Below are 12,620 nucleotides of genomic sequence, written 5' to 3'. Positions count from 1 at the left end.
TACACTTCTAAATACAGAAGTGTGTAGGTGAGTAAATGTAAGTATGATCCATTGTTTGCATAAGTCAATAAGATGTCTTTATAAGTGAATACAATGTGTGCTGGTGTGTAATGTTGAAATAGGCGTATAAGTATATTTGTTAGTGTTCTGTTAATTATTCACTGCATATAACACTGAATCTATAGGTATGTGATAAGATGTGCATATAGATCTATGATTCACTGATTGGATGTTTAGAAAATACTATTGATGTGTCAATGGTCTGAAATAGGGCACTTTCTATTTTACAGTGAGTGAAAAATATTATACTAGTGTGTGATGAGGTGTATTTCATTGTCACATGGATGATGTCATCAGTGATATCATCAGTGATGTCATTTGAGATGTCATCAGTGATGTCATCAATGATGTCACTGACCATGTCATGAATGATGTAATATGTGACATCATCAGCAGTGCATTGCGGGCGCGCGAGTTATAGTGAGTACAACTAACTATAACGGGGGAATTTCAATGGTTTTGTATGAGTAAAAGGTCCAACTAACAATAACTGGTGTGAAACCTATGGTTTTTTTCAGTGAATATAGATAGATAGATAGATAGATAGATAGATAGATAGATAGATAGATAGATAGATAGATAGATAGATAGATAGTTAGATGGATAGATAGATAGATATAGATATATATATATATATATATATATATGTATATATATATATATATATATATATATAGATATAGATATATAAAATAATCAAACCAGTCAATTTGAATAAAACATTATTGATATGAAATACAAGGAGAGACTATAAAGAAGTACAGAAAATACAATAGAATAGCACTTACACCAAAGTTGGTAGCAGCAAACCGGTCTGAAGCAGAAACATTGGTGGACGCAGTTGTGTGAGCATAAAATGCATTTATGTTTGCCAACAAAGTACTCATTGCTGCAGGGACACCTGGACACATGTACTTGGACGACAAGCAAGAGAAGTGCCTATGAGGGAAAGAGATGCAGATGAATATAAATAAAGATACTAATAATAATAGGTTGAAATCCAATTTAGTCTATAAAGATGGCAATTCTACAACTGATGAAAGATATTTTGTGAAGACATCAAGTATCACCTGTACAAAGGTTTCAATTGATGCTTAACAAAAATGGATTCATACTGTTCTGATAAAATTAAATCAGCATGCTCTAGAAATAAATTATATTTTACGGCAACTGTTCAAATAAAGGACAACACTGGTTAGATAACTGCAGAGTGTTTTGTTGAATTAAGGAAGCAACGCAAACAGATTCTTTCAACTGAAGATTGAAACTCAATTAAAATACACCACAAGAATCTAATGATGACACTGTAAAACGGACTCTATGCAACAATGTAATCCTTCACATCAACTCTACTGCTTTTCTCATTGAAAATACACTTGGAACACATTATACATTTCAAGACTTAATTTGAGCTGGTGTTTTCGGGTGCTAGCCAAGGCACTTAATTTTTAAAACCAGCCCTTAGGACTGTCTGTCACATGGTAATTGGTAAATTGGTACATTTTTATTGGTTGCATAGTTACTTAAAACCATTGCAAAACAAAGCTTTTAAAATGAGCAGTCTAAAAAGATAGAAACATTTAAATTGCCTTTCTATACAAAGGAAAAAGCAATATATCAACTTGCAAATTTTCCTTCCTAAAAAAGTCATAAAATCACATGATTTATTTAGCAATAAATAACATAGATCCATAAAAAAAACGAACTAAAAGCAGTTAAAAACAGGTTTTAGTCAAATTCTTGCCCTCAAACTTCGGGTTGTGTAAAAATACTGTTCTACTGAACATCTGGGAATACCGAATTTTACTTAAAGTACGGATAACAGCATGTCAAAATGTTTTCTTTTCTAATGCGATACTGAGCTTCAGAAGTGAAAAAGAAATGTATTAAGGCAGTTTAGAATCAGCTTTTGTCATTTTCATTTCCAATGCCATCATGTACCTCACAAATCTACAGTTCAGCTGGGGATCATGGGGTGCCAAGCAGGCAAGAACTGCCTGTCTCCGTGAGCGGATTCCTCGTACGTTAAAATAGGATTTTAGCAGGCGCTTACGTTCTTCCAGCAGATTGTCGCAATAGCACAGCAAGTACGGCATGTCCTCAGGCGCCGAGCCACATAGGCGATAGAGGGTGCCCGCCTGTTCTTTTAACTAGTGTGGGAAATGTCGAATACAAGGTAACAGACCCAACCTGAACTTCATTTTTGTTGATTTTGAATAACCTAGATCAAGATAGTTCTGCGGTGACCAGGTGTTGTATGAGTTCTGGATCATCCAGCAATGAGACCTCTTTGTGAATGCTGCCTTATCTTCAATCCATGAAAGATACTTTATTGTTTTCTTGACCAAACTTTTCAATGTTATATGACTTGTCGGAGAAGCCCAAAGCTGTTGTAAGCCAAGATTCAGCAGGCTCCTTTTGAGGTACTTTGCGGCTGGTGAGGCTGAATGTAGTTCTAGCTCTTCCCATAGATGGTTATCTAAGGTTCCTTGTTTGCTTTTTCGCGTTTTGTCCCATACTACTATATACGTGCCCTGTCTTACCAGGGACTGTTTCTGGATGCCGAATTCAAGCCTGATTTGGGCCGGTGAAGTTTGTTTGGGCAGACCAAATATTATCCTATACGCGGCTATTACAGTTTTGTCCAGAGTCTTAGCATCCCTGCCTCTCAGTACTTCGCTTCCGTAGGTTATTGCCGGCAAAAGTTCAGCTCTTATTACTTGGGTCAGAGGCAGAAGAGATGGGCCCGTAAGCTTACTATTTAGTGCTTTCAGAGCAATTGCCGAAGCAACTCCCTTGCCCCTGAGGCTAGTTTTCTGTACAGTAAACAGGCCACTGTTGTCAATTTTGCCACCTAGATACTTATATACTTGTGTATTTTCAATGCGAGTTTTCTCCCAGAACCAACTGTGTGACTGAGTACGTTTATTGCTAATTGTCATCGTCTTTGTTTTTTCTAAATTAATTGTCAAATCATTTAAGTCCGAATATCCCTGTGTTACTTCTACGAGTTGTTGAAGTCCAACTTTTGTGTGGCTGATTAACACTATCGTCCGTGTAGAGGAGACACGGTAATTGAAGCCTTCCTAGTTTGGGGGGGATGAGAATTAAAGCTATTTAAAATAGGGATTAAGTCCCCTAAGAATAAGTTAAAAAGAGTGGGAGCCAAAACGCAGCCCTGTTTGAGGCCCTTGTTGGTTTCTGTGCGTCTTGATAGGAGTGAGCCATCTCCCAACTTTATCTGAACCCATGGCTCCGTATGTAGGTTAATCAATAGGTCTAACAGTAGTGCTGGTATCCCCCATCTTTTTAGTTTGGCCCATAACATGTTCCGGTTAATATGGTCAAAGGCGGCCTTGAAATCAATAAAACAAAAATGAATCGGCATTTTGGCTGTTTTAGTCTTATCTATTAGCAAACCCATTGCTAGGATATTGGAAGTTGTTCCCACCGATTTAGCAAAACCGGTCTGGTTAACCGGAATTAATGATCTCTGATCTGGTGGCGATGTTTATCTAATTTAGAGATAAGCACATGTTTATTAATTCAATATACATTAAAGAAGACTAATACCTATTGTCAAAGCCTTTCATATAGATTTGGTGGCATGGAATAGTCTGAATTGTCACACGTGTAGTGGTGTGATGGTTAATAGTTGTGTTGGTAGCGCTGGCAGTGGCAATGGGTGGTACATGCTGCAGAGGTCTCCTAACGAGGGCCCTGGTTCTTACTGTTTTTTACAGATTAAGCACTGCATTGTGTACACAGGCCCGCAAACACACATTATAATGCGAGGCAGTGTGTCTTAAGGTACAAAGACACAGATTGTTCTGAGTTAGTGGTGTGTTCCTTGAGAATCGGGCAGAACATTTATCTCCCAAAATCGTTCTCCAAAAACTTTTAACCCAACTAATGAAAGATTTAGGAAATTATGCAATATACATGATATAGGCAATAGGGTAACAGAGGACATCTAACTGTCCTTAAAATACTATACATACTAGAATATTTTTCTGTGTGAATTTTCTTTTTCACCCAATCAGTCAATCAGTAATTACGTAGAGCGCCACTTGTCATCCGTGAGGGTATGCAGGCGCTGGTGTCATATGAAGTACTGAAACGTAGCCTCAGTTAGGTTGGGTTATGTTTTCTGGCTTTGACCGACGTGTCCTGAGAGTAGTGAAACATCAATGTACCAGCTGCAACCCAGATTTCCTTGTACAGGATGTTCCCAGGGTGGGCCATTCTGCATCATCGTGCCTGTGATGGCAGCAGCCCCTCATGATGCAGGTATGAAGTGTTGTAAAGTGCATCACAGCATTTGGAAGACAGTGGCTGCCGCTGGCGAGCCAATGATCCCTCTCGAGGATAGAGGCTAGACCTGTGGCATAACAAAGGCCCCCACAGCCCCTGCGGTGTGAGTGGTTCCCAAGCTCCAAGGTTTTTCAAGGTTTATTTACACCAGTGGGCTAGACTACTGTAGTATCAGCCTGGTGTCAGTGGCAGAAAGGGGGCATGTTGGGTGTCTGCTGAAATTAAGCAGGAGTCGCACAATAAGTAGCATTATTAATTATACAGAGTGTGAGACTAGGTACAAAACAGACTGTGTGAGGATGTGAATATGACACAGCGAACAGGGACTTATAGATCTTCGCGTGATTCTATGTGCAGGCCTTCGCTGCAAAAGGAACAGTTTCCTACTGCTGTGAAATATTGATGAAGTTGCTTTTGGGGTGAAAAAAACTTTGTGAAGCTTGAAAGTTAAAAAAAGATCACACAGTTGCAAGGTGTTATACACAGATTCTTCACACAGCCCGACTTGTCATCAGCCAGTGATGTGAAGTGAAACTATATTTTTAACCGCTGGTAGCTGCTTGTACCACAGTAAATAAATAACAGGACAGAGAATTTAAATTTAAATGGCAGCAACAGGAGCTAATGGACAGATTCTTAGTGTGTAGTTACCATAGGTAACCTACACTGAGATAGTGGCAGCTGGTTTTACTTCTTCCATAATGTACGATGAGCTCTCAACTGATGTTATTATGGTTTATAAACAGTACCATTTCATTATGCCTGATAGTGTATCCCAGGAAATAAATTAGCAATGCAATCAGCTTAGGCAGTATTTTTACCACTAGTGGTAAATTGGTAGCATTTCAAGAATAATCCATTGGGACATTTTTGACATAAAAAGATGTTTCCCCCTTCTGGAGTGGGAGACATTTTTACTGCTGCCAGACATGTCCATTAACATCCGGTAATAAAAAATACCATCTTTTTCAAAACGAGGGTCCAGTTTTCCATTAGCTCGATTTAATGTCAGAGCCTAAACATGCATATGCTGCACTTAATGCCCATGCCTACTGGGGCCCTGGCATTCCTAAAAATATTCTAATCTAATCTAACTAGCATTAACCCCTTCCACGCTCATGACGAGCTGGGCTCGTCATGAGGTAGCCTCCTCGCACGCTCATGACGAGCCCAGCTCGTCACGTAACATGCGATTTAAAAAAACTCAGCGTACGGGCGGAATTCCGCCCGCACGCATGCGGTTAAGCTTATTTGTGAAAGGGGATTTCTCCAATAGAGTCCACAGTGAATTATGCAGTGGCATAATTTTGATAACATGGCAGAATTAGAGATGCAGTATCTCTAATTCTGCCATGTTATCAAAATTATGCCATAATGAGGATTCCATGCTATTGTGTTATGTGCTGATATGCGTAAGAAAGATGTACAACTATATGCTCAAATATGTGTCCCAAGTTACCCTACAGAGGAGCATTATAGGAAATAGGGATTCTTTGGAGCAGGACCTCGTGCCAGGTCCCCCTGTGACAGTTCTCCTGTCCAGCTTGCCAACGCAAGGCCAACCAACCTAGTGCCGCTTTTCCCAGTTGCTCAGCAGTGATCCTTATTGTAAAAGGTGGATACTGGGGTGGCTAGCACCCCCAGTCCATTTTAATAGGGTGTACATTGAGTGACACTCAGTGAGACTCACTGATAGTAAAGTCAACAAATCAGGTAGCTTAAAAGCAAACAAACCAGGGAGTTAAATGGGTCAGAACACATTTTCCTAAGGGGATCATCATATATTATTTCCACAATTACTATTGTATTACTTTAAATATGAAAGCTGCTAATATCAATTCAAGTATTGCTATATCTTTTTTCATACACAGAAATAGTATGTTCATATTTATAGGTTTGCAAATAGAATTCAAAGTCATTCTTGGTTCTATTAAGGGCATAAGACTATGGAAACAAAATGGAACAAAATAAATGAAAAAAGTTAGATACGAGAAACAAGTGTCATTCTAGTAGAATAAATATTTTTTGCAGGATTATGAGGAGCTTATTTATGTGCTTGACATTTTCATTACTAGATACAATTATGAAGCTCTGTCAGAAGCTCATGTATCCTGTAACACAATATTTGTTCAGAATTTCAATTATTAATCTACGTATTTGCATGCCACATATTTCATTCTTGGCTTTTACAGTACAAAACACTGAGGTACACTGTATTGTATCTACTACTGGGATGTAAATCTAAAATTGAGGCAGTGTTTGGAGTTATTATCTATATATTGTAGTGGTTCTTGTTCCAGGTAGCACAATAAGTCAGAATTAAGAGTGCAAACAGCAAAAATCAAAAACATTATTTTTGAATTGTCTAAAATTTATCATGAGACGTCACTCTTTTACAGAGAAGATAAATGGTATGGTTAAGTATAAATTGTGATCGAAAAAGAAATATAATGGAAACAAAAAGTGAATGAATTGAGACAAAGCGACCTAGCTATCAAGAGAGGTCTGAGCGTGGAAAGATTGTGACAAGGAAACTGGTTCTCATTAGGTTTCAGAATGGCATTCAGGAGGAGCAGGATATTCTCTATTGATACATGTAAAAAAAATGAATGGGAAATGCTATGGAACATGTGCGAATTGTGAGTTTTGTTCTGTATGTAACTGTATGATGATCAATAAATATAAAATGGCACACAAAGAATTTTTGGGATCTTGTCAAAGCACTTAGGACTGAAAACAGAAATTGGAAGGTGCACTCTTTCTGGAATCAAAGAAGCAGCGTAAAGAGTACTTCTATAATTGAGTCCTTTTATTCAGTAAATCTCTTAAAACTGGCACACAGCCAACAAGTTTCGTTCCCGAAACTTTGCCAGAGGGAACTTCGTCAGGGCTCCTATATTACACGAATCCAAGCTCACAGGGCATATATTAGGCCTCAAAATGTGGTATGTACAATAAAATCTCTCAAAGGCACAGCTATTTATCATATGCTCTATGAAGCACTATAATGCACCTCCCTCTTTATCTGATATGTAAAGATTCCCACCATTCCAATTATAGTGAAAGTGAGGAAATCCGATATCGTAAATGGCATCAAAAGTAATTATTTATTCTTTATTCCTTCATCAGCAGTAAGGTGACAAATAGTTGTCGGAACTTAAAGACGGGAGGATGTAGCACGAGTGGCCTGATAATGTAGGACTGTCGGCAGCCCACCTGATCCATGTCCACCACAAACCTTCAAGAAAATTCTTCTAACTACCTCTGATGCCACATCAGTTAGAAGAATCATCAAGAATTCTCTAACAACGGGAATAGTTCCAGAAGACCTAAAAAAGGCATACATGCATCTATTCACTAAATAAAACAAACCTGGGCCTGCTTAACCCCAACAACCACTGTCCAATTACAAATGGATATTTCTTGGGAAAACGGATAGAAAGAGCAGCATTTGCCCAGATGTCTCAATTTATTGAAGATAATTCCATACTTTCATACTTCAAAATATGGGTCTATCCAGGAAGAGGCACAGAATCTGCCATCATTGAGTTATATATTCTCAGTTGAATGGAAAAGGTTTTCTGGGCTACTTTTTCTTGGTCCTCTCAGCTGACTTTGACTCAATTGACCCTGAAACTCTAATACAAAGACTTTACAAAGGCGGCATAGAGGGGACTGCTCTCGACCAGATCACATCCTACCTTCAAAACAGAACAAATGTCATCCATAGGCCCCCTTTCTCATCCAAACCATACTTCACAAAAGCAGGGGTCGCTCAAGGCTCTACCATCTCACCCATCCTCTTTAACATCCGCATGAAGTCATTACTGGCATTGCCAAATCATTTTCACCTCACATGCTATAACAATGCAGATGATACACAAAAACTTCTTAAACTGGAAAGCCCCAAAGACATTTGAAACTCACAAATTATCAGTTGCCTTAGAGCCATTGATCAAATTTAATGCTTCCAAAACAGAAATACTCATATGTGTCAGGCCTGACAATCTGGGAACATCGCATAAACAAAGTAAGAGGCCTCAGAATGATCATGGACTCCAAGCTATCAATGAATGTGGACAAACTAGCAAGATCAAGCTTCATTACTAAAAAATCTCTGCAAGGCATCTTCACCCACCTGGGACTTTCACAAGGTCCAGGCTACTATCTCTCTTCTACTATCTAAACTTGATTACTCCAGTAGCCTTTACCATGGATCATCTGTAACAACTATTTAAAGACTACAAAGGATTCAGAACTTTGCCGCCAGACTATTCCTATATGTAAAGCGACAAGCCCACATCTTCCCTGCCTTGAAGGCCATACATTGGTTACCGTGATCAACATTCAACCTGATTTGTACCACCCACAATGCGATACATGGAGCAGGGTCACTCTTCATCAGGAATAAAATCACCATATTCATTCAACAAAGGAACCTCCGCTCTAGAATGACACCTCGCTTCAAAAAACTATAGGTGGCAATTCCTTCTCTGTTCAGCAGCCAGACTATAGAACTCTTTACCCCAAAACATAAGGTCTACAGATAGCTATCTTATCTTCAGAAGACTTAATAAGAGTTGGCTATTCCCCACATAACCACCATACTCAAACATAAATATACAGCATATCACTGTGCACATGAACATTTATTCTGATTGTATGTTTGTATCTAGATGTGTGTATTCCTTTGTATAAATATGAATAATAATTATGTTTATAAATATATAGATATTTGTTTGGTCTGTTTAACAATGTACATATTAGCTATGGGTATACCAGTCAATGTTTAACTTGTATATAGTTCACTGCATAAATAAGTACATGTTAATCATAACTATTTATCTATAATTGCTTCACTATTGAATTATATTGAATTATTAAATGGAAAAAACAAAGTATAAATAAAAAAAAGTTGTTTAAAGTACAGCAACACTAGAAAGATTATTAAATACAACTAAACTCTAGATATATTACCTTCTGATACATATATACCTTCTATGTACTTATGTATCTTTATTTAGACTATTTTTCTCCTAATTCAGTATCTCCAATGCACTACCCTATATCTTATTCTATACCTCTCTCAAAATATCCTCTACCTCCATTCTCTGACTCATCCCAAACCTCATTCTACTACTCTCTCCAATGCACTACTCTATTTCTCATCCTTTACCTCTCTGAAAATATCCTCTACCTCCACTCTCTGAGTCATCCCAGACCCCATTCCACTACAACGATCCACAAAATAACCCTTTCTAGACTCTTCCCTCCTCTACTGCTCATTGCATAATTTCAAACCTCTTTTACTATTCAGATCTCCCAAGCAAGTAAGCTTTTCTAAACCGTTCCCTTAGGTATACCTCCTAGACTTAGCTGATACCTCATCCTTGTCCTTAATCCTCTTCTAGAGACTCTTCCCCCTCCATCTCTCCTTTACTCATCAATCAATCAATCAATCAAGTCATTTGTAGAGCGCACTACTCACCCATAGGGTCTCAAGGCGCTAGGTGGGGGGGGGGGTGCCGTTACTGCTCGAACAGCCAGGTCTTGAGCTTCTTCCTGAAGGAGAGGTGGTCTTGGGTCAGGCGCAGGTCGGTCGGGAGTGAGTTCCAGGTCTTGGCGGCCAGGTAGGAGAAGGACCTTCCTCCTGTTGTCGCTCTTCGGATGCGGGGGACGGCGGCGAGGGCGTGGCTGGTTGATCTGAGGTGGCGCGTGGGAGTGTAGAAGTTGATTCGGTTGTTGAGGTAGCTCGGGCCTTGGTCGTGTAGGGCTTTGTGCGCGTGGGTGAGGAGACGGAAGGTGATTCTTTTGTTGACGGGGAGCCAGTGCAGGTCTCTCAGATGTCCGGAGATGTGGCTGTTTCGTGGGATGTCGAGGATGAGTCTGGCTGAGGCGTTCTGGATCCCCTGGAGTCTCTTCTGGAGCTTGGCGGTGGTTCCGGCGTAGAGGGCGTTGCCGTAGTCCAGTCGGCTAGTGACGAGGGCCTGGGTGACAGTCTTCCTGGTCTCGGTGGGGATCCACCAGAAGATCTTCCGTAGCATGCGCAGGATGTTGAAGCATGACGAGGAGACGGCGTTGACTTGTCTGGTCATGGAGAGGGAGGAGTCCAGGATGAAGCCCAGGTTGCGTGCGTGGTCCGTTGGTTTGGGTGCGGTGCCCAGGGCGGGGGGCCACCAGGAGTCGTCCCAGGCGGAGGGCGAGGAGCCCAGGATGAGGACCTCCGTCTTGTCTGAGTTCAGTTTCAGGCGGCTGGTCGTCATCCATTCGGCTACATCTCTCATCCCTTCGTGCAGGTTGGCTCTGGCGGCGGCGGGGTCGTTGGTCAGGGAGAGGATCAGCTGGGTGTCGTCGGCGTAGGAGATTATGTTGAGGTTGTGTTGGCGTGCGATGGCCGCGAGGGGGCTCATGTAGACGTTGAAGAGGGTGGGGCTCAACGAGGATCCTTGAGGGACGCCGCAGATGACTTCGGTGGCCTCTGACTTGTACGGTGGTAGGCGGACTCTCTGTGTTCTTCCGTTGAGGAAGGAGGTGATCCATTCCAGTGCCTTCTCCCGGATTCCGATGTTGCCGAGGCGCTGCACTAGGGTGCGGTGGCAGACAGTGTCGAAAGCCGCGGAGAGGTCCAAGAGGATGAGGGCCGCTGTTTCTCCGTTGTCCATCAGGGTTCGGATGTCATCGGTGGCAGCGATGAGGGCGGTCTCGGTGCTGTGGTTGGCTCGGAAGCCAGACTGTGAGGGGTCGAGGGATCCATTCGTCTCGAGGAAGGCGGCCAGCTGTTTGTTGACGGTCTTCTCGATGACTTTGGCCGGGAACGGGAGGAGCGAGATGGGCCGGTAATTCTTGAGTTCGGTGGGGTCTGCTGTAGGTTTCTTGAGAAGAGCGCTGAGTTCTGCGTGCTTCCAGCTCTCTGGGAAGGTGGCGGTGTCGAAGGAGGTGTTGATAATGTCCCGCAGGTGGGGTGCGATGACAGCGTCGGCCTTGTTGAAGATGTGGTGAGGGCAGGGGTCAGTTGGAGATCCGGAGTGGACGGAGTTCATTGTGCGGATGGTGTCTTCGGTGCTGATCGGAGTCCAGGTGCGGAGGGTGGTGGTGGGTGGCGTTGCTGCGGTTGTGGCGTGCGTCGGTTGGATGCTGAAGCTGTTGTGTATGTCCGCGATCTTGTTGTGGAAGTAGGACGCGAGGGAGTTGCAGAGGTCTTGCGACGGGGTGATGTCGTTGTTTCCGGCGTTGGGGTTGGAGAGCTCTTTCACGATGTTGAAGAGTTCCTTGCAGTTGTGTGCGTTGTTGTCCAGCCGGACTTTGTATGTATTTTTCTTGGTGGCGCGGATCAGTTGGTGGTGTTTCCGGGTGGCGAGCTTGAGGGTGGTCATGTTGTCCGTTGTTGGTTCCCTTCTCCATACTTTCTCGAGGGCTCGGCAGTTCTTCTTGGAGCTCTTGAGTTCATCGGTGAACCATGGGGTTTTTCTGCTGCCGGGTCTGCTGGGCGGGGTTCTCAGAGGGGCGAGTTCGTCCGCGCAGTTGCTGATCCACTTCGTGAGGTTGTCGGCGGCCTGGCTGGGGTTTGCTGAGCCGGCAGGAGGGTGCTGGCTCAGGGAGGCGGTGAGCTGGTCGGCTGTGATCTTGTTCCAGCTTCTTCGGGCAACCTGTTGCTGGTGTTGGTGGATCGTCGTTCTTTTGAAGGTGAAGTGGACGCAGCTGTGGTCCGTCCAGTGGAGTCCTGTTGCGTGGCTGAAGGTGACGTCTTTGCTGGATGAGAAGACGGCGTCGAGTGTGTGTCCGGCGAGGTGGGTGGGGGTGGATACCAGCTGCTTGAGTCCGAGGTTGGCGAGGTTGTCGAGCAGGGTGATGGTGTTGCGGTCGCTGTTGTTCTCCAGGTGGAAGTTGAGGTCCCCCAGGAGGATGTAGTCGGCGGAGGGGAGGGCATGCGGGCTGATGAAGTCGGCGATGTCCTCGCTGAATCGTGTGCGTGGACCCGGGGGTCGGTAGATCAGGGTGCCTCTGAGGGTGGTCTTCGGGTCGGTGTGGATCTGGAAGTGCAGGTGTTCGGCGGTGGTTAGGGTGTCGTCGGTGTTGGTCGTGATGCGGATGGTGTCTCTGTGGATGATGGCGATGCCTCCTCCCGTCTGGTTGGCGGTGCGGTCCCTCCGTGTGATCTTGTAGCCCTCTGGGATGGCGATGGCGATGTCGGGCGCTGAGGAGGCGTTCATCCAGGTCTCTGTGAGGAAGGCGACGTCAGGGGCTGT

General features: G+C 43.1%; 1 protein-coding gene across 1 annotated transcript in view; it reads right to left on the bottom strand.

Annotated features, from left to right (window-relative positions):
- UNC13C (unc-13 homolog C) overlaps positions 1–12,620 on the bottom strand; it is a 1,503,140-nt gene that overhangs the window by 824,175 nt on the left and 666,345 nt on the right. The window contains exon 13 of the mRNA XM_078684856.1: positions 849–999. Within this exon, the coding sequence (XP_078540982.1) occupies positions 849–999 (151 nt within the window). The remainder of the gene's footprint in view (positions 1–848; positions 1,000–12,620) is intronic.

The sequence above is a fragment of the Lissotriton helveticus genome, chromosome 3_2, assembly GCF_964261635.1.
Source record: "Lissotriton helveticus chromosome 3_2, aLisHel1.1, whole genome shotgun sequence".
Classification (NCBI taxonomy): domain Eukaryota; kingdom Metazoa; phylum Chordata; class Amphibia; order Caudata; family Salamandridae; genus Lissotriton; species Lissotriton helveticus.
The sequence above is the reverse complement of the archived record's forward strand: the minus strand, read 5'-3'. Positions and strand labels throughout refer to the sequence as shown.